The sequence below is a fragment of the Bos indicus genome, chromosome 10 (genome assembly GCF_029378745.1).
Source record: "Bos indicus isolate NIAB-ARS_2022 breed Sahiwal x Tharparkar chromosome 10, NIAB-ARS_B.indTharparkar_mat_pri_1.0, whole genome shotgun sequence".
Classification (NCBI taxonomy): Eukaryota; Metazoa; Chordata; class Mammalia; order Artiodactyla; family Bovidae; genus Bos; species Bos indicus.
This window is the reverse complement of record NC_091769.1, coordinates 82,109,086-82,134,371: the sequence shown is the minus strand read 5'-3', so window position 1 is coordinate 82,134,371 and position 25,286 is coordinate 82,109,086. Positions and strand designations below refer to the sequence as shown.

Here is a 25,286-nt window from a genome sequence, read left to right as displayed (position 1 = left end):
GAATGTGGTTTTTAATAGAATCCAATTTCAGTCCATTTAGAGGGAGACTTTTCATGCTGACTTGGTAATTTGAACTCTGTCATGCCTGATGGACTGAATGCATTTTCCCAGTCTGTGCTGCCTGCCCTGGGCTGGTGGGGAGAGCAAGTGTAGGCAGTGGGAGTGGGCAGCAGGGGCATCTTAATCTAAGCAGCTGCAGATCAGATATTTTGGCCTCGCGGCCAGCTTTGTCTTTCCTGTTCTGAGGCATGTGATGTAGATACCAGGGCACTGGAAGGAGAGTGGGCAGCAGTTATCCTCTTTCCTGACAATAGCTTTCTCCTTGCAGCCCAGAAGCTGCCAGCCTCTGGGAGCAACTGTAGCAAGAAAACTATGTTGATCTTTGGATGTGACTAGGAAACACTGGGTTCTGAAAGCCATCATAATTATTCCAACCAATTGCTATGGAGTCTGATATGCTTGGAGAAGGCGTGCGATGGAGGATGGGGCTTCCTCTGCTCCCCTAACCCCTAAGTAGCTGTTCTATTTGATCAGAGAGTAACCCAGGGGACTGTTGAAAGTCTCCTTTCTTCTAGAGTTCAGTCTGGGAAAATACCCAAGCTAAACATACAGGTATTAGTAGCCACACTGGAAATGAGGAGGACTTCCCTGGTGGCTCAGATGTTGAAGAATCTGCCTACAATGCAGGAGACTTGGGTTTGATCCCTGGGTGGGGAAGATCCCCTGGAGAAAAGAGTGGCAACCCACTCCAGTATTCCTGCCCGGAGAATTTCATGGACAGAGGAGCCTGGCAGGCTTCTGTCTATGGGATCGCAAAGGGTCAGACAGGACTGAGCATAAAGCTAGGAAGAAAATATAAATGAGGAAGCTGAGGCTGGGGAGGGGGAGGATATTACTGTTTGTTTCATGTTTACTCTGTGCCAAGTACTGACCTAGAAGACAGGTATTTCTTAATCCTCCCAACAGCCTTTCAAAGGAAATGACAGTATCCCATGTATAGGTCAGGAAAATGAGGATCAGAAAAGCCAAGCAACTGCCCCAAAGTCACACAGCTAGTAGACACCAAACTGGTATTGAAACAAAGCTCCATCTATCCCTGCCAAAAGACATCCATGCTGAAAGATCGCATGATTTGATAGAGTGGAGCTGGCTGTTCTGATTTTCTGCTGGTCTACTTCGGTCCTGGCTCCTTTACCTGGCTGGCCAGCAGAAACTCTTTAGGATGTTAAAAAACTTGTATCTTGAGCATCATCTCCATGATTCAATGGATCTAAGGCTGAGACTGAGATTATGTATTTTAAAAAAGCTGCTTCAAGTGATTCTGATGTTTTGGAACGCATAGCACTGGAATATGTAGCTTCTCTTTTGAACCAAGTCTCTTAAGATTTGTTCAGTTCTTAGACGGACAGATCCAGTCAAAGTTTGCACTTACTTCAAGTGCTATTTACCACTGAACCCATCATTCATTTCAAGTTCAATGCCCATTGTTTACTGAACATTTACTATGCCCCAGGCATTGTGCTACACATTCTAGCTGTGAAGATGAATAAACCACAGTACCTGCCTTGAGGAACATCCAGGTAGCGGACCAGAGAAACAGAAATAGGAAGTTCTAATTCCTATTTGTAGCAAATGCTAGGCAGAGGCAGGCTCATGTTGTTTTAGGAATGCAGACTAAGGAGTCAAGGCAGACTTTCAAGCAGTGAGCCTTGACAAATGCTGTAGGAATTAACAAGGCAGAGTGGGTTGGAGGGTGAGTCATAGCCACCTAGATAGCTTTGGAAAGCATGGAAAGGCCAAGAGACCCCAGAACAATGGGTTCAGCGAATCACAAGAAGCTATGTAGCACTGGAATGTAGGGAACTTTGGCAAGAGGATCAGGAGGTGAGTCTGTGTGAGAAATCCTTTGAAAGACCTTGTGTTTTATGCTGAGTTTGGCCTTTGTCCTAAAAATGATGAAGAGTCAATAAAGATTTTTAAACTGAAGTGACATAATCGGATTGTGTTTTGGAAGGACCATTCTGATAGAAATGAGAGAGTGAACAAACAGTAGGCAGAAGAAGCTGGCAACAGAGGAACAAATTAATTGTAGAATTAAGAATTTATGTATGTCAAAAAGCACCATAAACAAAACTTGAAAGCAAAGCACTTGGAAAGCATTTTGGCAATGTTTCTTGCCACAAACAATATTCTTAATAAAAGTACATATTGATAATAAAGATAAACATACCAATATCAAATAAATAGAAAAATCACAAATGGCCAATAAGCACGTGAAGATGCTATTCACTAATAAAGGAGTGTGAATTCGTGTAACGTTGATACACTATTATTTTCCTATCAAATTGGTAAAGATTTGATAAGTGATAATACCCAGTAGCAGTGAGAGTGCAGGGAACAGGGCACTCTCAAGCCTGCAAAAGAAGAGGACTTTGGTACAAACTTTCTGAAGGGCAGTTGGTAACATATATCAAATTTCTTAAAGATAGCCAAATAATTTCCTTCTTGGATTTTACCCTAAGGAAATAGTCCTAGATATGTGCAAAATTTAGCTACGAGAATGTCTGTTGCAACGTTATTTACAGTAAAGATTGGGAACAGATGAAATAATCACTATTACAAGATTGGTTACCAAATGAAGGTCCACTCACCCAATGAGGATGCTGTTGAAAAAGCTTGGGCGATGCACAAAACATGTTATGTTCATGATATTGTGAATGAAGTACCACAAGGTGCAGAAAGTGTGTCCAATATGCTAGCAATTGTGACACAATAGATACAGACATTTGAAAATGCGTAACTGTCTCTGCAAGGAGATAGAAGTAGTTGAAGAACTAGAGGCTGGCAGACAGGGTGGGAAGATTTACTTCTGATGCTAGAGCTTTTCGTACTTCTTGAACTTTGTACCTGTGTATGTATTATATATTTTAAAATATAAATACACATTTTGAAAAGTAGGTTATTAAGGAGTATGTACAGTATGATCCAGTTTCTGTTTAAAAAGGATGTGCATGTGTACATTTATACCAAAAAGAAACATTCAAAAGGATAACAATATCTGTCTCCAGTAGTAGGATGATGGGGCAGAATTTGTCTTTTTTTCCCCCCTAATATTTCTACCATACACATCTGAGGCTCTCATAATAATTACAACAAAAGCGTAATTTTTTTCTCCAAAGTCTCTATCACCAAAGTCCCAGCAGGAGATAACAAAGCAGGTCAAATCCAGATTGAGCACTCCAAGTTCAGCTCAGTAGTGACATTTGCAAACAAAACATGTATTAAATGATAGTCCCTGTTTGGGGGCTGGATGAGGAGAAGGAAGCTGAAGGTTTGGTATGGTGAACAAACCTCATGTTGCTTACCAGCTGTCTGAAGTCTCTGGACAAATGCACAGAAAATTCAGTCCCACCACCTCAAACATTTCCCCAGGCAGTTTCTTCCTTTGGGATCATTGAACTGTGGGTCACAGTGATGGAGTTCCCAGCATGCATATCTTCGTCACTAGACAAGCAGACGGCCTGGTTACTTGCTCTATGAGGTCCCACAAGGTTGTCCTCACCTAGTTCTGGGAAGGATGGCAACAATCTTAACATCATCTGTCCAGCCCTGCCCCAACTCTCGGTGAGGCAAGACCCTCTCTTGCTCCACATTGAGAATAGCTCCCCTGAGTCCGTCCTCACTGCATGAAGACCAAAGAGAGACCCTGCCAATTTGAACTGGTTCTGCAGGCCACCTATGACCTCATCTTCATTCTTCAGATCCTGACGAGCAGTCTGCCAGCTCACAGACTTCCTGGGATGGAGGCTTGGAAAGGGGGGAGGTTTGCACGTTTGCCTGTACTTGGGGTCACGTGAAACCATTTTGAGGGAAGAGAAGAGAGAGAAGGATATGGTTGAGGTTGGGGAGAGCGTGGCAGCAATGACAGCTTTTCCCCTGTTTCCCTTCTCCAGAGGCTGAGCTACAGGCAGCAGCTTCTAGCCCCTGGATATTTCTAGCACCTTCTTGCAGACCCCATTGGAAGCCTTTGAGGAACTGTGTGAATATAACCTGTGCTGCTGGCTTCTGGACCCTGAGCAGAGATTGGATCCTGCAGTGCTGAAGCCTCTGATTAAATAAATAACCCATAATTAACGTTGTGTTTCCTTTCATTCTCTACCTATAATTGTGACTCTTTCCCAAAGCTGGGGAGGGAGTGAAGAATGCTTGGTGGATTGTTGGGATACACACTGGCCCATCAGCAAGCAGAATGAACAATATACAGAATTAACTGCTGGATCTCAGCTGTCTTTTCCACCACTAGGGAGTCAAGTGCTGGGGACCATTTTTCAACTAGGGCTAAATAACAAAAGGTGGCCCATGTACCATCATTGGCATCATCAGGGCTTGTCACACACACTGTCCTGCTAAGATCCCCTGGAGAAGGAAATGGCAATCACTCCAGTATTCTTGCCTGGGAAATCCCATGGACAGGGGAGCCTGGCAGGCTACCGTCCATAGGGTCACAAAAGAATCGAACACGACTTAGTGACTAAACAATAACAACTATCCAATATAATATTGAATTGGTCAAAAATTTCATTCCATAACATCTTATGGAAAATCCCGAATGAAAACTTAAGCCAATCTAGTACTTTCTAGGGCGGCAACTAACTACAGAGTAGTCAACAGCTGAAACTCTAGAGTCAGACAGACTCAGTTCAAATCCTAGCTATGCCACTTAAGGCCATGCAACCTTGGACAAGTTTTCTGTTTTTCAGTTTCCTTATCCATCAAATGGGAATAGTAGGTAATTACATGAAAGAAATGAGATTATACATGTAAAGATCTGAGGAGAATGCATTTAATAAATGCTCACTATTAACATTATTGCATCTGTATATATTTTAATTTGTACAATATTGTCTCACTGATCACACAAAAAATACATGAAAGTGCTTTGAAAATCTTAAAGCATCATATAAATTAAAGGTGTCATTGGTAATAATCTCCTATGACTATTTCTCAACTCTTCCATCTCCTTGAAGACCGGGACTACATCCTTCGTCCAAGGGCATATTGCACAATGACAGGCAAATGACAAGCCCTCAGTAAATGTTTCTTATTTGACTGAAGCTACATGGCATCGCAAAAAGAGCATAGGTATCTGGAGACTAGGCTGGGATAAAATGAGTTTAAGGCAGGAGAACCAGTCTGCAGTCATCATTCACTCAGTCAACAAATACTTGTTGAACACATTCTACGTGCTAGATATTGAGTCCAGATAATTTCATCAAAAAGGGGCTTACAGGTTCCCACCAGCCAAGTCCCTGGGCGGTCTCCACAGTCCCAGCCTACTCTAAAAGCACAAAGGCGCAGCCAGCTTTGTACACCACTGGACAAGTGGCCCATTGCTCTGGGGGAAGCCCCATCCTGCCTGGCTGTAAGCAACTCTGACTGAGGGTTGGGGGAGGGAGTAAAAGTGAGGGATTGGGCTGCTTCCAACAGAAGTGACAGGGACTGCTGCCTGTTCATTTATTTTTATTCACACTTAACTTCGTCCACAGTTCAGTCTCCCAGTCTATACAATGCTCTGTCCCCTAGACGTCATCTCTCCCTCCCCCCAGCCCTACGTGGTCAGTCCTTGGCCCACTCCACCCTGACCTTCTGCAGTCACAGCTGCCTGCTGGCTGGGAGTCTGGGGGAATGGTATGTGTGGTCACCAGAGGGCATTGAGAGTGGGTTTCGATGGCATGTGAATCTGGCAGAGTCTCAGATCCCCAAGGGGGAGAGGAGAAAGCACAGAATGAGACCACGAGGGAGGGAGGGAGGCAGGGGCTGAGGGTTCTTGGGGGTGGGGAGCGGGCGTGTGTGTGTGTGCAGAAATCCAGTGTACAAATTCTAGGACTCTGTGGGCTCAACCGATGCTTTTGGTGTCTGTCTGGCTCCTGGATTCATCACAGTTGCCGTGAGATGCTCCAGTCTGTGAAGAAGCAGTGGAAGGGTCCAGCCCGTGGGCTCCATGCCTGACGCCTCTGGGAGGGTCCACCTGCCGGGCTCTGCCTCTTGTCAGGAGTGCTGGCCCAAGTCGAAGCTGTAAGGGCACTCCCAACCTGTGACAGTCCTCTATGGCTGTTCCCGCCAAAGCCAGGTCTCTTTCAGCGGCTGCCCCTACTGAAAGGAGGCTGTCTGCACTGTCAGGGCAACCCACCAGATTCCAAATCCACGGGTCTCCTGTGCGCACGGAGAGTAGATATGGAGGTGAGGGGTAATAGGAAGAGGAAGTGAGGAGAAGGGACCAGAACCCAGGGAGGGGCTCTTCACCACGCGGTGCTTGGATGTCCTGGGCCAGGCGCAGCTCTAGAAAGGTGTTCTGCTCACATGGCTTCCTTCTCTCTCTGGGAGCATCTGCTGAGCTTCATCTCCGTCAGCTGGATATATCGAATCACATTGGTGTCTGTGAGGAGAGAAACACACCTTAGGGAACAGCTGGTGAGGGGACTGGTGGGTCTACAGGGGATCAGACCAAAGCTGCATCTGCAGATCACGGACAGGGCAGCCTCACTCAGCCAAGGTCCAGGGCGACAGAGAAGGCAACTGGAGTGCAGTTCCTCTCCTTCCCTGCCTCCATGGGGACAGGTCCCCATGACCCAGAGGACAGATGGGAAGGAGAGGAGAGGAGCGAGAATTTCTTCTCTTATTTCTATGCAGCAGCAATCCCAGTGGTCCTCAGTCAGCTCAGTGAGTTGAGACTTTTAGTTCAGAGTTAGCTACTGTTTAACCTCAGGCAACCTACCAGTCTCTTTGAATCTCCGGTCTCGTCTTGCAAGTGACAACCTCCATTTTTGAGTATCTACTTTGGGTCATGTTTTTAACTTTCATTATCTCAATGAGACCTCATTAGAATCCTATAAAGTATGTCTCATCATCCTGACTGTGATGAAAATGAAAACTGGAGAGATCAAGTCAGATGCCCAAGGAGATAACACATAGTCACTGCGCCTGACTCCAAAGGCTGCCTCTCCCAGGGATTATAAAACCTTCCTCTTAAAACTGCTGAGAGGATCAAAATAGATGTCTGAAAGTGCTCAATCCAAATGATCAGTAAATACTGACTGTAATTTTTTTTTAATTGGAGAGTTTAAAAGGACTTGTGCTTCATTGTCCGATTTTGCTCTTCTAGGCAACCACCTGACCACAAATAGAAGAATTTCCCCCAATTCCAGTCCTTAAGTTAGTGAGTGGGGAAGGACAGAGAATAGCTGTTTAGCCCTATACACTCCAGAATATAAGAGTTTCAGGGTTGCCTGAGATGTTTACTTCCAGGAGTAGAAAGGAATGCTGTATAATATTCCAAAATGCCAGGCAGGGCATTCAGAATAGTACTGACATATAGCAGGTACTCAAGAAAATTCTGTTGAATGAGTCTCATTCTTGGTCCTCGAGTTGCTTATAGCGTAGTTGGGGGAACACAAATTATATACAGGAAACAAATCAACAATGGACAAAGATATTAGTGTTCTTTAAAAAAAAGAAAAAAACAGTATGTTGGGTATTTGTAAATTCATTCTAACAAGATTCCTTGGAAGGAGAATTGCATTTTAAAAAAATCAGCCATATGAACAACCATGGCAACAGCAAGTCGAAGTCAATGTTTAAAACATGCCTTCTCAGACAGGGTGCTCCTGACCACCTGGTCTGCAATAGCACCCACTTTAGTCTTGATCCTTTGACTCTGCTTTATTTTCTTTATAGCACTTATTACTATTAAATATTACATTATCAATCTGTCTGTTTACTGTCCATCTTCTTCCATTATAACACAAACTCCTTGAAGGCAGCATCTTTGAGCATCATTCCCTGCTATTTGCCCAGCACTTGGAAGAGTTCTTGGCCCTGCTTCAGTATACATCTGTGGCATGAATGAATGGTGGGGCTGGTGGCCGTGACTTAAGCGAATGGTACAGATAATGCATGCTCTGTTATCTGGGATCTGCCTGGAGGAGCATTCTTCCTGGAAGAATGTTGGGCTTACCCTCCAAATTACCCATTTGTATTCTGTCTCATCAACCAGAATGTGAACTCCTCACGTTTAGGGACCGAGTCTTCTTACCTACATCCCTGGCAGCCAGCACAAATCTTAGCATGTAGTAAGAATGCAATATGGATTCAATGAATAAGTAAAGAGGGCTGGATTCTGGGTTGGCAAAATGAAGAAATCCACATCCTATTTAAACAGAAGAGGTGCCCAAGCTCCCTGGAACGCAGATCCCAAAGGCACGGACTCCATGTGCTCCAAGACCTAGGACACACCTGACCCCTCACTTGCCATTTCTCCCTCTGCCCGGCCCTGCCAGCCAGAAAAAGCTGACCTTGGCGGTGAGATGGTCTGGGAGCTGCCCCAGGGCGCTGTTGGTCAGAAAAGAGCAATTGCTGCCTTACCTGTTGGCTGTCGGGTTCTTGCCTCTTTCAGGTAGTAGAGCGCTTTGTCATAGTCCCCAAGGTGGTAGAAGGCCACACCGGACCGGTAAAGGGCCTTGAAATTCTCCCCTTCTTTCTTCAGGACTTTGAGGCAGTACTCCTTGACTCGCTCATAGTTCACCAGCTCAGCCTGGAGCAGGCAGGCTACAGAGAAAGGGAGCAAAAAGGGAAGGCGCCATCAACACAACAGCAGCAGCCTCTGAACGTCTCTCTTTGGTTCTTCCTCTCAGACCAGTAAAGGTATATATACTGCAGGTGCCAGGGCTTACAGTGGCTTTATCCCATGGAATTTGTCATCAAATAATCCTGGGTTCTAGGACGCGGTTTCATCTTCAACAATCCGTATATACTTCAACAAGCAAGTGACCTGGCCTTGTATTATGGGTTGAGTTGTGCCCCCGGCTGAGGCTGGCCAGTGCCTATGTGGGGCCCTTTCAGTCATCTCTGAGTAAACCGTCTCCCCTGGAAGCTTTCTCTCACCAGCCATCAGTCGCAGGGCCAGGGTCAGGGTGAGGAAGCCTGCACCCGGAGACTGAGCGCCCTGGGGCAGGGAGGGGGCTCATTTGCCTCACCCTAATCCCAGCCCTTCTGAGCTCCCTTGGCCTCCGTTCTACCACTAAAGCATTTAGCAAGCATTGATGGAAGACAAAAAGATGTGTTATACACACTGGAGGAATGTTTCAAAAGGGGGTGGGTGGCGTGGGGAACAGGGTACCTTCTTCAAAGCAAATAAAAGCAGAGACTTGGGAGGTCAAACTGCTGTTTCCTGCCAAGACCTGGCTGGTGGGACGGGGGAGGCTGCCGATGCTTAGGTCCTTTGCACTAAGGTTTCTCCCACTACGGAAGAACCATATTCTGGATAGAGGCAAGTCATGGATTTTAATCTTTAGGGGGTCTAACTAGAGCTGTTTTGATTCCTTAAATAACTTGCCAGGGATCTGAACTGATTAAGAGACCAGATCTTTCGTCAAGCATTTTGGACCAAAAAAAAAAAAAACAACCCCAAACGAGAAACATCCTTTTGCAGACTGAGTGGAAGGTATGAGAACCAGGAAATGGAAGAAAAGCAATCCAGATCGGGAAACTGCCCCACCAGGTTCCACCAGCCACAAAGGCAGAAAGTCAGACTTGTTGACGGAAGCAGCAGGCTACTAATCCCGTGGGCATGGGCGGCATGGGTGTGGGCGGCTGTGGTCACAGAGAACACGGAGCTGCTGGCATGCTAGGGTCCATCGTGCCAAGCTGATGCCACCGGCACGCTCCCCTCTCCTCCCTCAGTCATGGAGTCGAGGCCCCTCTGCCCCCTGCCTTGCCCCCACGCTGCTGGAGTCTGCCCTGGTGCTCACACAGCTCTGCGGATGGAGAGGAGTTCTGTCAAGAGCCTTGAACCTCACTGGCTGCTGGCTATTTGTGTGGGACTTGGCTCCAACCGCTGCCCCCAGGGCTAAAGGGGTTCCTATCCAAAACTTCTCTGTGCCCATCTCATGTCCTCTGTTCTCTGCTGAGAGTCTTCTTCCTGTCCTGCCCTCCATTCTCAGACAGACACTTCTGTCTGCTGACGTGAGCAGTCAAGACAAAGGACCTTTGCTTCTTTTAAAAACAGGTTTTGAATGTCTAAAATTGAGGGGGAAGCAAAAAGGCCTGAAAACGGGAAGTCCTTCCCCTCCCCACCTTGGGCAAAAGAATGATAGCAATCAATTTCCAGGTCTCATTCGGTGAAAATGTCTGGAATTCCCCTGCTGATTGGGTGTGGGCTGTGAGACCTGGCTGTGGACCAGGGTCCAGACCGTGTGGGAGGTGGGGCCAGGCAGGTTACAGAGGGTGGAGTCCCTACTGGCATTAGAGGCAGAGCCCAGGAAGATGGAGGAATCTGGGGTTGGCTCTAATTCAAATGGGCTGCCTTTCCAAACGTCTGGATGGAGGTGGGGAATCCAGGTAAGAAAGAAAGGGTGGCAGGCCAGAGCTCTTAAGAAGACCCAGGGTGGAGGAGGTAAGACAGTCTGGACTGCACTCAGCCCTACCTACAGGTAATTTTTAGGCACCTCTCTTGTTTGGGTGGGGAGTTATCTGGGGTGCATATAACAAGCTCATGGGATAAGTAAGATGAGATATTGGTAGGCACATTTTAGAGCTGAAGAAGTCGAGAAAGACAGGTTGACTAGCAGTCTCTTGATGTCCCTTCCACATTCCTCTTCCCGCTACCCAGGCCCTGGCGGCTACAGGAGACCCTCAGAATAGGTCTAAGGGTCTATTTTCCCCCTGCCTTTTCTTCCTCTCAATTATTAATCTCTTAGCCTATGCCAGAGGTGGTACTCATCTTTTCATCTTCACAGCAACTCTAGGAGACAGGTTCTATGTTATGCTTCTTTTACTGATGATGAAATCCAGTTCCAGAGAAATTAAGTAACCTGATGGAGGTGGCAGAATTGTGATATCCTCCCACTTCCACCTGGCTGCCAAGACCGTGCTCTTGTCCCAGGTATCTGTGGATCTGCATGTGAAGCCCTTAGAAACCACATCACTCGGTAAAAGACAGGGCCCCTGTGTAAACTGGCCTCCTCTGTGTCCCAGGATCAACAAAACAAAAAGTGATGCCTAACTTCACCGAGTACCGCATAGGGCGCTGGGATGAGGTGATGGACCTAACACTCTGCTCCATCCTGGAGCTGGTACACTGCAGTGGAAAGCAGATGGTACATTATCTCAAATACTCCCATGTGCCAAGTGCTATGAAAGAGAAGTGATGAGTAGGAGCCTCCTGAGGGGGGAGGGGTCCTAAACCAATATCAAGTGTCATGGAAGGGCTTCTTGGAAGAAGTGGTGTTTAAGCTGGGTTCCAAATGTTGAGTGTCTCTCAATTTCAGCACTATCAATATTTTATTTTTTGTTAGTGGGCTGGGGGTGGGGAAATGTCCTGTGCATTGCTGGGTGTTTAGCTACATCCTTGTGTTCTATCAACTAGATGCCAGTTGTAACAAGCAAAAAAATAAATATCTCCAGATATCACCAAATGTCCCCTGGGAGGGGCAGGATCACCCTTGTGTGAGAACCACTGATCTAGGTGGAAAGGAGAAGAAGGGAAGCCCTGTCCTTTCTATAGGGAACAGGACTTCCCTGGTGACTCAGACGGTAAAGAATCTGCCTGCAATACAGGAGGCCCAGGTTTGATTCCTGGGTTGGGAAAATCCCTTGGAGAAGGGAATGGCAACCCTCTCTAGCATTACTGCCTGGAAAATTTCATGGATTTTTCATGGAAAAATTCCATATAGCCTGGCAAGCTACAGTCCATAGGGTTGCAAAGAGTTGGACACTACTGAGCGATTAACACACACATATGGAAGAGAGAGGGAGAAGGCAACAGCACCCCACTCCAGTACTCTTGCCTGGAAAATCCCATGGACGGAGGAGCCTGGTAGTCTGCAGTCCATGGGGTTGCTGCAAGTCAGACACGACTGAGCAGCTTTACTTTCACTTTTCACTTTCATGCATTGGCGAAGGAAATGGCAACCCACTCCAGTGTTCTTGCCTGGAGAATCCGAAGGGACGGGGGAGCCTGGTGGGCTGCCGTCTATGGGGTCGCACAGAGTTGGACACGACTGAAGTGACTTAGCAGCAGCAGCATGGAAGAGAGAGACAAAGAGAGGGGCAAGGAAAAGAAAGATAGGAAGGAAGGGAGGCAGGGAGAGAGGGAGGGAGGGAGGCAGGGAGAAAGAAAGACTGACTACACCTATTTGAGGAGCTTTGAGAAGCCATGCCCAGCTGGAGCAGAGAGACTGAAGGGAAGGGTAAAAGAGAATAAAGCTAGAAAAGCAAGATAAAACCAGGACACATGGAACCTTCTGGTTCATGTTGAGGATCTGGGATTTTATTCTTAGGGCAAGAGTGTTTTTGAATGATGAAATGATGGTGACTAGGTTGACTCAAATGGAGGCAGAAAGGCAGGAGAAAGGGATTGATATAAGTAACATCCAGGAGTTAGAAATGACTAGCATTGGGAACCCCCTGAAATACGTTTCCTCTGCTGTTACACTCATGTGCTTAGAGCCCTTTATCCCAGGAGATTTTAGACTGCCATTTTGGATTCATTGATGATCTATGAAAAGTTTTCTTCCACACTGTAGCAACTTGATCTCTGTTTGAATTAAGGTTTAAAATAACAAGTCTCTGTGCTCTACTATGGAGAAGGCAATGGCACCCCACTCCAGTACTCTTGCCTGGAAAATCCCATGGACGGAGGAGCCTGGTGGGCTGCAGTCCATGGGATCGATACGAGTCGGACACAACTGAGCGACTTCACTTCCACTTTTCACTTTCATGCATTGGAGGAGGAAATGGCAACCCACTCCAGTGTTCTTGCCTGGAGAATCCCAGGGACGGGGGAGCCTGGTGGGCTGCCCTCTATGGGGTCGCACAGAGTCGGACACGACTGAAGCAACTTAGCAGCAGCAGCAGCAGTGCTCTACTATACATCAGAGATAAATATGCTAAAGGGTGCTGGGCTGGGAATCAGAAGAGCTGGATTCTAGAATCAGAAGAGCTGGATTCACTTTTACCACTAGCCAACATTATGCAGATCACTTTCCCTTTCTGGGCCTCAGTTTCCTACCTGTAAAACAAGGACTCAACTTCATTGAATAATCTCTACCATGCATCTCAATCTAACAGCTTATAAATATAAACGCTCGCCACCTAATAGAAGGATGAAATTGTCTCACTGGTTCTTCTTCCAAAGGAATTCTGTTCTGTTACTTTGGGTAGGCATCTTCTGTTGGCAATGACCATCAGAACTGGTGGGAAGTGCAAGAAAGGGCTTGTCTAACACAATTCCACCACTTCCCTGTGGAGATTTGTTTGGGCACAGAGACTGGATGATGTTCGGATGTGGTCTTTCCAAGCCAACGCTCTGGACTTTTTCCTGCAGGATTTTTCCCTGCAGGGAATGAGCGCTGCCACTGTCGGCCAGTCTCCGCAGAGGAGACGCTGGACTTGGGAAGGCAGGTCTCAGGCTGGATGGAAAGGGGACTTGTTCTTGCCTGTGACCTCCGTGTATATTTGGATCTGAAGATGCAGTATTAGGTGGGTAGGGAGACAGGTGGAGATGGGCCTGGGCTCCCAGACCACCTTATCTATTGATAGAAGCCCTTTTGAAAGGAATATTTTGAACTTTCTGGTTTGGGGTCTTCTGACAAGTTTGAATAAATGCTGCATCCTGGACTCAGCCAAGCAGGGGAGAATTAAGACAAGCTTCCCTTCATACTTGGAAAGGAGTGCCTTCTCTGAGCCTAACCTGGTGACAGCAGTGGCGGCTAGTGCAACTTACAAAAGACAGGTAAATCTGGAGGACAGGAGTTGGGGCTGAGAATCCTCAGTTAGGCCTCCCACGTGGAGATTCCTCTTCCACTGCCAACCTTGGGGAGTTAGGGTATGGTTTTATGAAAAGAGCTTGGCAGGCTTTCTTAGCTCCACAGAGGAGTCTGCAGTAGGAGCATGTTAGAGAATCGGGAACTTGAAGAACCCTTTTGTACAAACACTCACACACTCAGACAGAGGAAATTGTAAGTTAGATGTTGCCCAAGGCAACCACGCCGAGACCTCTGGCTAAAACATGTCAGGCTCTCTTGGCTCCAACACTTGTTTTGCTTCTGTTTTTTCTGGTGCATGCAGGGCATGGTGACAGCCTGGGCAAAATGCCACTTGTTGGCATGAGATGAAGGGAACTAGATGGGAGGCGGAAGACCAAGTTCATGGAGGCTTTGGTTTTCTTCTGACAGTTGATTCACTGCTATTTGCCCTTACCTGCTGGACAAAAGGGGAGCATGGGCTGGATGGGAGGAAAGGAAAGACCTACCAAGGGCCAGGAGTGAGGAGGAGGAGCCCGCTCCCCAAGGCTGCCTCGCCATTAGGAGTTGAATTGTGTCCTCCCCCCAAGGTATTTTGGGAGTCCTAATCCTCCGCACCTCAGAATGTGATCCCACATGGAGAGATGGTCTTTACAGAGGTGCTCAGTTGCTTTAGTCATGTCCAACTCTTTGCAACCCCATGGACTACAGCCCACCAGTCTCCTCTGTCCTTGCGATTCTCCAGGCAAGCATTCTGGAGTGGGTTGCCATTTCCTTTGGCAACCTTCTTACAGAGACAGTCAAGTCAAAATGAGGTCAGAGGGATTGACCCTAATTCAATATGACTTATAAAAAGGAGAAATCGGGACACAGAGACAGACCCACACAGGAGATGTGAAGAGATATGGGGAGAAGATGGCCACCTACCAGCCAAGGAATGCTGGAGGCCACCAGGAGCTGGAAGAGAGGCCTCGAACAGATTCTCCCTCACAGCTCTCGGAAGGAACCGACCCTACCAACACCTTGGTCTTGGACGACTAGCCTCCGGAACTGTGAGACAACGCATCTCTGTTGTTTTAAGCCACACAGTTTGCGGCCTTTTACGATGGTGGCCTTAGGAGACTAATACACCTTGCTGGTCTCTTCTTTTGGAAGCAGGCCTGAAAAGTGGCTATTACATTCCTGGGGGAAATTTTCCCAAACCAAACGATCTGAGCCATTTTCAAATTGATTTCAAGGGGCGTTGGCATAGCAGTCAAGTGGAAAGAGCTTGGATCTGGAGAGAGGTGACACTCCGGATATTTCACAGCTGGTCTAGGTCACGACCACCCTGAACAGGCTCAAGGGACTGTGCCAGTCCTGGCTGCAGATTAGGGCAGCATCTGGAGACAGAGTTCTAGGCTGGAGTCCAAGCTCCAACACGGGCTAGCCCAGGCCCTTGGGCAGGTTACTTCATCTCCCTCGGCCTCCTTCTCATTCGTTAAATGAAGATAATAATACCTACTTTGCAGGAACTCCTGTGATGATAAAATGAGGTAATTAACGTATGTTATATGCCTCACACAGCGCTGGGCACAAAAACCGATTGTCATAAACACTCGTTCTTTAGGAAAACACTGGTCAAGTGTGGTTTCCCTAGCAACATGTATGTTAATCAGAGAAAATCTCCATTCCGAATCCTGCATGCACAGTGCAGGAAACTATAGCTTAATTTAGAGCAAATTTTCAAGAATAGGTCAGACACATTTTGGAAGGTAATTTAGAGGGTCTTCTTTAGCATCTTGATTCCTTTTTTAAAAAAGGAATCAAGGTGAAGTTGACAAAATATTTTGTTGGTTTCGGGTGTACAACCTAGTGATTTGATATTTGTATACACTGCAAAATGACAGAGGGTCTTTCTACGGCATAGCCATGGAAATTTAGTGTGTGCAGTGAAATGATGGGTATTTTTACTTATTAGACTTCATACCCAGGACTGCTACGACCCACCCAAATTCACCTTTCCACAAAAGTGCTGAGTTTCCTCTCAGTGTACATGAATACTTAAGAGTTCTGAAAACAACTTTCTTCTCTTGATTCTTTCTTTTCTTTTTGGACATTTATGTTGCCTCTACATTTTAGATACTGAAGTAGCTTTATGATAGATATACTCATGGAGGTTTTGTTTATGGTAAATATAACCTATAATCCCAGGGTTATAACTACTAGGTCAGGGTGTGTGACTGCGTGGCCTTTGCCACGTAACACAGATCTTCCCCTCAACAGTGGCTGTTTAGCTAAAGCTTTGGGCCCTCCCAAATGCCTAGGAATCTTCATTACAGAAATCATCCATGTTTGGCTTGCTTTGATTTCACTGGGTTGTGGGGAGGGCAAGGAAGACAGCTGGGAGGAGACGGGCCATCTCCAGTTTGCCCAAAGAGATGTCTACTTTCTAAGGGGCACAAAGAATTTAAGAGCAGACCTGAGTTACTAAGGTGGAATCCTGTAATCCACTTTTTTTTTTTTTTTTTTTGATGCTGACTACTCTTGGCCAGTTGTGAGGCCTTAGAAAGTGACTGGCCCTCTCTGAGACTCGGTTTCCTTGTCTCTGAAATAAAGATAATGACTCTGTCAACCTCACTGGTCTGTTCTGAGAATGCAGTGAGAAAGTGTGCCACACAGCTGGGTGCAGTGCTGCGCGCTCAGTCGTGCCCAACTCCTTGCAACCCTGTGGCCTGCAGCCCGCCAGGCTCCTCTGTCCACGAGATTTTCTAGGCAAATATTCTTGAGCCGGTTGCCATTTCCTACTCCAGGGGATCTTCCCAACCCAGGGGCTGAATCTCCTGCGTCTCCTGCACTGCAGGCTGCTTCTTTACCCACTGAGCCATGAAGGAAGCCTGGGCGCAGGGCCAGACCCATGGCACATGCTCGTGGACATGAGCTGATTCAAAGATCAGCCAAAAATGCTCCACCCACAAACCTGTGCAGCAAGGGCAGAGCCCTACCCCAGTTTCTCATTTTTCGTTTCCTGGTCTTAGATGTACATAAACTCACACTTGACCCAAACGTTTCCCATATCTAGGTTTGATGCTTAATCTTACTTACTGGTTTTCTTTTTGAAAGTGTGTTTTGGGGGGAGGTGGGTGGGTATACAAAGCAGCTTTGTAGCCAGAAAAGGAGGCTTAGGGAAAGAATGGGGAAGGATTCTGGGACTATTTTTTTTTCACTTATAGATTAGATAGCCTCTGAATCCACAGTTGGTTGTACGCTCCCCCCTCCACCCATCTACACCCTTAAACTGCAGACAGGAATCCTGCCTCCTGCCTACTCTCAGCCCTTCTCTCATCACAAGTGGATGACTGGAAACCACCGTCTGTATTTCACTGATAGCTTTACGGATGGCGTAGCAGACAGACCCAAAGTTGCTGGGCTCCTCTGGAGTCCTAACAATTTGGCAAAGCTAGGAGCTCTGAAAGCCAGATGTGGAAGAAAAATGAACAGGTCTGGTTCCTGACTCTACAGAGCATGAGATGGCCTTTGAGGGAGGAAGGAAATATTTTTAGTAGAGAAATGGCTGGCCAGTTTCGGTGCCTCTGAGTTAGCTGATTCAAGACAATGTCCCCAGCACTGGCACTCACCCGGTGTCCTTGGGTTAAAAGAGCTTGCCTCTCAGAGATTTGGTTTTGAATTGGGTAAAAATAAAGATCAAGCAGTAAAGAATCCACCTTTTAATGTGGGAGACCTAGTTTCGATCCCTGGATTGGGAAGATCCCCTGGAGGAGGGCATGGCAACCCACTCCAGTATTCTTGCCTGGAGAATCCCCATGGGCAGAGGAGCCTGGTGGGCTACAGTCCACAGGGTCACAAAGAGTTGGACACGACAGAGTGACTAAGCACAGCATAGCACAAAGGTAATTACAGCTGCTGTCTACTTTGAAGGGGGGCTTCCCACGTGGCGCTAGTGGTAAAGAACCTGCCTGCCAGTGCAAGGGACATAAGGAACATGGGTTCAATCCCTGGATTGGGAAGATTCCTTGGAGGAGGCCATGGCAACCCACTTCAGTATTCCTGTCTGGAGAATCCCATGGACAGAAGAGCCTGGTGGGTTACAGTCCACAGGATCACAAAGAGTCGGACTGAAGTGACTGAGCATGCAAGCATATACGCACACACACACACACGCGCGTGCACGCACGACTTTGAAGGCTTGTGTGCAGGATGAGAAAAGTCAGGGTTTCTCAAGTGCCAGACCCTGACATCTGACGAGTGTTTCTCATTAAATCATCCATGCTAACTAATCATCATTAGTTAACATGGAGATTCTCAGGCCCCATGTCCAGCAATGCGGCTTCTAAAGGTCTAGGGAAGAACCCTGTAATCCAGTTTTTCGCTTTGTTTTTTTTTAATTCTGGTGTTTTTTTTTTTTTGCCACGTTGCACCGATGTGGGATCTTAGTTCCCCATGGAGGGATTGAACCTGTGCCCCCTGTGTTGAAAGTGCAGCATCTCAACCACTGGACCACCAGGGAAGTCCTTGTAATCCACATGTTTAATAAGTTCCCAGTGGGCACCTGCAGGTGGGCCACCTCACCTGAGCTAGTGCTTTACATTCTAGCATTTTCAATGTATGTTTCCTAAGGAACATCCATTGTTAAACCATGAGAGTCCAGAATAGCTACTGGGAGCCCCAAGATTACCCCCAAGGGCAAACGGGTCCCAGAAGACCTTCAGTTCAGTTCGGTGCACACCTAGGCAAACAATTGTTCTTAGTCAACATATGACATTAAGGGTTATTTTCTTCTTGGTGATTACAGACTTCTGACTGGTGAACAGAAGCCCAGGTCAAGGAAATGAAGAAACAGGGAGAAGGCTGACATGTTTCATGATGAGCTCTGGAGAATCCAGCCCTGCACCAGGAGATGGTATTCATCTATTCTCCTAGAAAGGGTAATAAGAGTAAGAGCAGGTAACCTCGATCAAGCATGAATGGGCCAGGCAGTAGTCTGAGCATTAACTTGTTTAATCCTGACAACACCCTGTGAGGTAGGGTCTAGTATTTTGTCCATTTTCCAGATGGGGAAACTGAGGCCCAAGGACCTTCAGTCACTTGCCAAAGGACACAAAGCTAAATAAGTGTCAGGGCTGGGATTGATTCTAAGCCACCCGTCACCTAAGACCATGCTCTTAAGCATTACCCACAGTGCTCTCCTAGAGTGTTCAACTGCCTATAATGAATTTTAATTCAGTTTCTTCATTAGGCAGCTTTGAGGCTCGAGTTCTGCTTCTTGTCAGGTGTAACTGTGGAACCCTGATGGAGACTGTGTTCATTTTATTTGCGTACTTTATCTGTACGCATATCATTTGGAAGCTTCCTACGTAACTCTCCAGGACCCTCTACTCCTCTTGTTTCTCTGCCTTCAAAGACAAAAACAAACAAACAAAACCAAGTGCAGAGTTTCCATCAAGGCTTCTCTCTTTTATGTCCTAAAACCACCTGCATCTCCGGTTCCATTGAGAGTCCACTGTGATACTAATAGGGTCGATGTGACACGTCCCTGGTTTCTTCCTAAAACAACATCTATCTTAGCCTCCGCTGGCAAGACTAACCCCAATGATACTATTTTTTAATTCAAATTTTTATTGAGACAGTTTTAGATTCACACAGTTTGTAAGAAATAATACAGAGATCCTCGCACTGCTTACCCAGTTTCCCCAATGATAATATCTTAATAAAACCACAGTATAATATATTGACTATCATGTTGACACTGACACAATCCACAGATCTTATTCAGATAGTCCAACCTTGTTGTTGTTTCTCAGTCACTAAGTCAGGTCTGACTCTTTGCAACCCCATGGGCTGCAGCATACCAGGCTCCTCTGTCCACTATCTCCTGGAATTTACTCCAACTCATGTCCATTGAGTCAGTGATGCTATCTAACCATCTCATCCTCTGCCTCCCCCTTCTCCTTTTGCCATCAAGCCCTCCCAGCCATCAGGGTATTCTCGGATAAGTCAGCTCTTTGCATCAGGTGGCCAAAGTCCTGCAGCTTCAGCTTCAGCTTCAGCAACAGTTCTCCAATGAATACTCAGTGTTGATTTCCTTTAGGGCTGACTGGCACAGACTGGTGTGTGTGTATGTTAGTTCTATGCCATTTATCACAAACATAGTTTCCTCTATCCCCAAAAGTTGTTACAGAACAGTTTCATCAAGAGTCCCTCCTGTAGGCCCACCTCCTTTTTCACCCGACAACCAGTAATCTGTTCTCCGTTTGTAAATTTTGTCACTTCAAAGTGTTATATAAATGGAATCATATAGTATGAAGTTGTTGGAAATCAGCTTTTATTCACTCAGCATAAGGCGCCTTGAAATGCATCCAAGCTGTTGCAAGTATTGACAGTTCACGCCTTTTCATTGCTGAGTAGTATTCAATGGTGTGAGTGGACCAGACTTTGTTAAACTGTTAATTTGTTGAAGGACAGCTGGGTCATTTCCAGTACTGGGTTATTATCAGTGATGCTGCTACGAAGAGCCATGGACAGCACTAAGTCTCTCACCATTTAGTATGATGTTAGCTTTAGTTTCTTCAGTAGATGCTTTTTATCAAGATCAGATAATTTCCCTCTTTTCAAACTTGCTGAGAAATAACTAGTTTTCTAAAAACCTGTAAATTATAAATTACAGCACACCCCTGACTAAGGGTAACAATTTTACAGAACACGTGTGCTTTGTGCCTAGTCGCTCAGTCGTGTCCAGCTCTTTGCGGCCACAGGGACCGTAGCCCGCCAGGCTCCTCTGTCCACGGGGATTCTCCAGGCAAGAATACTGGAGTGGGTTGCCATGCCCTCCTCCAGGAGATCTTGCCAATCCAGGACTGAACCCAGGTCTCCCGCATTGCAGGTGGATTCTTCACCATCTGAGCGACCTGGGAGGCCCATGAACACTGGAGTGGGTAGCCTATCCCTTCTCCAGGGGATCTTCCTGGCCCAGGAATTGAAATGGGGTCTCCTTCATTGCAGGCGGATTCTTTACCAACTGAACTACCAGTGAAGCCCAAAAGAGCAAGTCAACAGAATGTGTAGGGAGGTCGTTTTCTAGTGAAGCCAGATCCACAGGTATGATCAACAAGTGGAACCTTTCATTTTCCAAAGAATGAAATCACTTTTTACAGCCCGAGACTCAGCTCATGCCCATAATTGTAGTTATTTTGACACATATCTTCTTTGCCTTCCAGACAAGCATGTGTAGCATCTTTGGGGGTTTAAAGCATCTTTAAAACCCCACACAGAAAAACTAAATCATACTGGTTTACATACATTGTATTCTCAGTAAGTAGCAATACCAAACACTTGTATAGTGTTTCACGACTCATCTGACCTTGACAGTGACTCTGGGAAAACAGGTCTAATGTGTTTTGCATCTAAGAGCTGAGGCTGAAAGCTAAGTGATTTTCTAGGGCCATTTGATTTTTAGAAAAAGAGCCAGGATTGTCTAAGCCCAAGTCCACATTGGCTCTGGTGGGCAAAGAGCCCTAGACTCACAGATCCCCAAAGGTCTTTTCCAAGTCTAAGGCACTAAGAACCTATGATAATGGGAAGCTGGCTGACTCAGGGAGCCAGGACCCTTCAGGGGGCAGTATCTTCATTCTCACCATAATTGCCCTCCCTGGCACCTAGGTAGAGTTCCCCTACTACTGCTGATGCTGCTCTCACAACTACAAGTCATTTGGCTTTATCTCATGGGATAAATCTCCTAGGATTCCATTCATATTAATTTCTGACCTTGTATTTTTCCAGTTCTAGCACATGCTTTGGAGAAGGCAATGGCACCCCACTCCAGTACTCTTGCTTGGAAAATCCCATGGACAGAGGAGCCTGGTAGGCTGTAGTCCATGGGGTCGCTAAGAGTTGGGCACGACTGAGCAACTTCACTTTCACTTTTCACTTTCATGCACTGGAGAAGGACATGGCAACCCACTCCAGTATTCTTGCCTGGAGAATCCCAGGGACAGAGGAGCCTAGTGGGCTGCTGTCTATGGGGTCGCACAGAGTCGGACACAACTGAAGTGACTTAGCAGCAACAGCAGCAGCAGCACATGCTTGCCCTGGATTCAATAAACATTGCCAAGTGTTTCTTGCATTTTGTTTTAGCAACATTATTTTTGGAGGTCTCTTCTTTTCACCATTCCCAAGTTGCCCTTTTTCCCCTGCCCTTTGTATTCTTCAGATGGATGCCCCCAGTGTTCAAGGGCTGCTGCATGCCTCTCACAATCACTGTATGATCCTGGGTACAGACTCTTTGTAAACTTATTTTATGAGAACTCATTCACCACAGGCTGTGCCAGGGCTTCATAAAGAAATGGAGATATTCAAAAGATATTGATATCTTCAGGGAGTTTATATTCTTATACCCTTATATTCTTCATATGCTTGTTGACCAGTACTTGGCTTACAAAATAGCAAGCAGAAGAACGAAGGTGAAAAGCCACTCTAAAATCTTATAAGCTAAAGGCTTATGTTGACAGTCCTTTAAGGTCCCCAACCTTTTTAGCAGCAGGGACCAGATTCACAGAAGACAATTTTTCCTTGGACTTCGTGGGGTGGGGGTGGGGTTGGGGGGGATGGTTTCGGGATGATTCAAATGCATTACATTTATTGTGCACTTTATTTCTATTATGATTACATCAGTTCCACCTCAGGTCATCAGGCATTAGCGGAGGTGGGAACCCCTGTGATGGATACTGGAATCTGCTCAAGAGTTGTAATGTCAAAGTCTGAGGTCAGTTCAGCTTTCTGTTGCCTGTCACGTGCTCCTGTTCATGAAGGAAGGAGACTTGGCTGCTACGGCATCTTACCTACGAGTTATCCCCTCCCCAGCCCCCGCCTCTTACATGACTTCATTGTGGCATACACGCAGAGAGGAGTGAGCAGGAGGCAGAAGGTAGGCCAGGATTATTGTTTGCTTCCATTCGCACCCTGTCGGGTTAGAAGCGGACTCTGAAAGAACCAGTTGGGCCATTTGGAATGTGATGATGGGTATATACCCAGATAGATTCAGAAGAAACTCATTACCTGAGGTTATCTTTATCTTGTCAGCTCTGGCTAGTACCCGTGTCATGCCCATTGGCAGGAATTCTGAATTAGGATGGGGGAAAAGAATCTCAGAAGCCAAAATGCCATCCTGTACTCTTTTTAGACTTTAAAAAACACCTCTCCTGTTCTGATCATCTCTCCCACCGTTCTTCCATGGCACCAGATATGTTTGGGGATAAGTTAGTTAATAGGCACACATGTAGCAGAAAGAACACTTCTGTGGCTTCTCTGTGGCAGCATTGTACATATTAGCAAAGTGTTGGAAATAACTTATAGATCCACCCGTAGGAGACTGGTTAAATAAATAATGGGGCACTGGTATAAGAACATGACATGGACATTAAAATCATGCTGTAGAAAAACAGATAATTACACTGAGAAATGTTTTTAGTGGAAAACATTGGTGAAAAAACTTGTTAACATTTGTGCAACCCAAACACTGCACAACCAAGTAAAACCCAAATCTTGTGAAAATAAATAAATAAATAAATGTGTGCTTGTGTATCAGGGGGAAGAATTTGTACTAACAGGCATCAGAGTTCCTCTTAGGGGAGAAATGATCTTTTTTTAGAATACCCTCATCAACTGTGATTTTATTTTTTTAAAGAAATTACCTCTGCCCATTATGTCTTCAAAGAGAGCAGGGGGAGACCCTGGGAGGATAGACGCAGTGAAGGCTGCTGAAGGGTTTCCTGAGCAGAAAGCACTGACCCTTCGAGAAGTGCCCATCTGGAGAGACCCAGGATCATAAGAGGACCCGAGGCATCACGGCAGAGGAGTGCCTGTAAGCTGGGATTAAAGGGAGGCTCCAAGAAACAGGGCTTCCCAGGTGGCACTAGTGGTAAAGAACCCACCTGCAATGCAGGAGACGTAAGAGACGTGGGTTTGATCCCTGGGTCGGGAAGGTCCCCTGGAGGAGGGCATGGCAACCCACTCCAGTATTCTTGCCTGGAGAATCCCATGGACAGAGGAGCCTGGCAGGCTACAGTCCATGGGTCACAAAGAGTCAGATGTGGCTGAAGCAACTTAGCACGCATGCCAAGAAACACCTGCGAGGGCTTTTATTCCCAGGACCCCTGATCAAGCCCAGGGGCTTTCCTCATCTGACAGTGGAAGGCAGCTCAGTAAGCTGGCTCCAGCACAGGGCACCAGAGGACAGGCAAAGCGGGCACGAGGCTGCTGGCTTAGCACCCTCTCTCCCTCTCCCAGGGGCCTCGACTTCCTCCACAGCCTCCTCTCCCCAGCCCGTCAGTCCCGCTTTCTTGCTTGCGAAGCTCCCCAGGGAACCCAGCAGATCACAGCACGAATCTTCTCTTCCTGGAACATCCTTGCTCTCTGCTCTCAGACTCTGAACTGGTCTGACTTGTGAGACAGTCCGAGGTTCTTTCTCTGCTAGTTCAGTTCAAAGAATGGGTCAGAGCATCCTGGGGCGGAGGATGGAAAGGGGTGGAGAACAGACACCGTCTGTCTGAGGCTTATTTGCCCGCACAATCTCAGGCCAGAGACATGTCTGCCTAGAACCCAGCAGTTTCTAAATGTTACAAGTCAATGGCTTGACTTATACCCTGAGAAAATGGAAGCAGGCACAAACCTTAGGGGTCCCATGGCCCTTGGTCCTGCAGGAGATCAGCTGCCTTTCAGAGGAAGCCTGGTGGATCATTGTTCACCCAGCCTCGTGGGCCCAGGTAGGCAACACCCACACCAAAGGCTCTCGGCTCACACCTTGCTCACCTGCTCTGCCCTGCAGACACTTAAGAGCTGAGACTTGCCCTGATCCCTCTTTTGCTCACTTGCTTCCCATATTCGCCCAGTCTCCTTTGCTGAGTCCTTTGTCCTCCCCTCTTGCACACTTGCCTGCCACAGCACTTACTGGAGTAGGAGTTAGATTTACACATGAAAGAGAAAGTGAAGTCGCTCAGTCGTGTCAGACTCTTTGCAACCCTATGGGCTGTAGCCTACCGGCTCCTTCGTCCACGGGATTTTCCAGGCAAGAATACTGGAGTGGGTTGCCATTTCCTTCTCCAGGAGGTCTTCCCAACCCAGGGATTGAACCCAGGTTTCCCGCATTGTAGGCAGACGCTTTACCGCCTGAGCCACCAGGGAAGCTAGATTTACATATAGCCATCACCTATTAAGCATCAGTTACGTGCTAGGCACTGTAGTGGGCATGCATGCATGTATCCTTTAATTTCAATCATCACAGTCCGATCTGGTGCATATTATTGCTCCCATGCTATAATGGAAACAGAAGCTTGTTAAGATTGGGACTGTACCAAGGTTAATGGAGGAGTAGATGGGAAGTCAGGGGTCAAAGCCAGACCCTCTTATGCTAAGTAAAGTTCCTTTCCATTAGGCCTCCTTGCCCTTAGGTTTTCTGGGGTCTAAGTCTGTGCCTGCCTGTTTCTCTGTGCTTCT

At 46.7% G+C, this 25,286-nt stretch overlaps 1 protein-coding gene across 1 annotated transcript in view; it reads right to left on the bottom strand.

Annotated features, from left to right (window-relative positions):
- Positions 1 to 2,082: 2,082 nt before the first annotated feature.
- TTC9 (tetratricopeptide repeat domain 9) overlaps positions 2,083 to 25,286 on the bottom strand; it is a 36,273-nt gene continuing 13,069 nt past the window's right edge. The window contains exons 2-3 of the mRNA XM_019969152.2: positions 8,422 to 8,604; positions 2,083 to 6,436 (exon numbers count right to left, since the gene is read on the bottom strand). Of these exons, the coding sequence (XP_019824711.2) occupies positions 6,357 to 6,436; positions 8,422 to 8,604 (263 nt within the window). The 3' untranslated portion in view covers positions 2,083 to 6,356. The remainder of the gene's footprint in view (positions 6,437 to 8,421; positions 8,605 to 25,286) is intronic.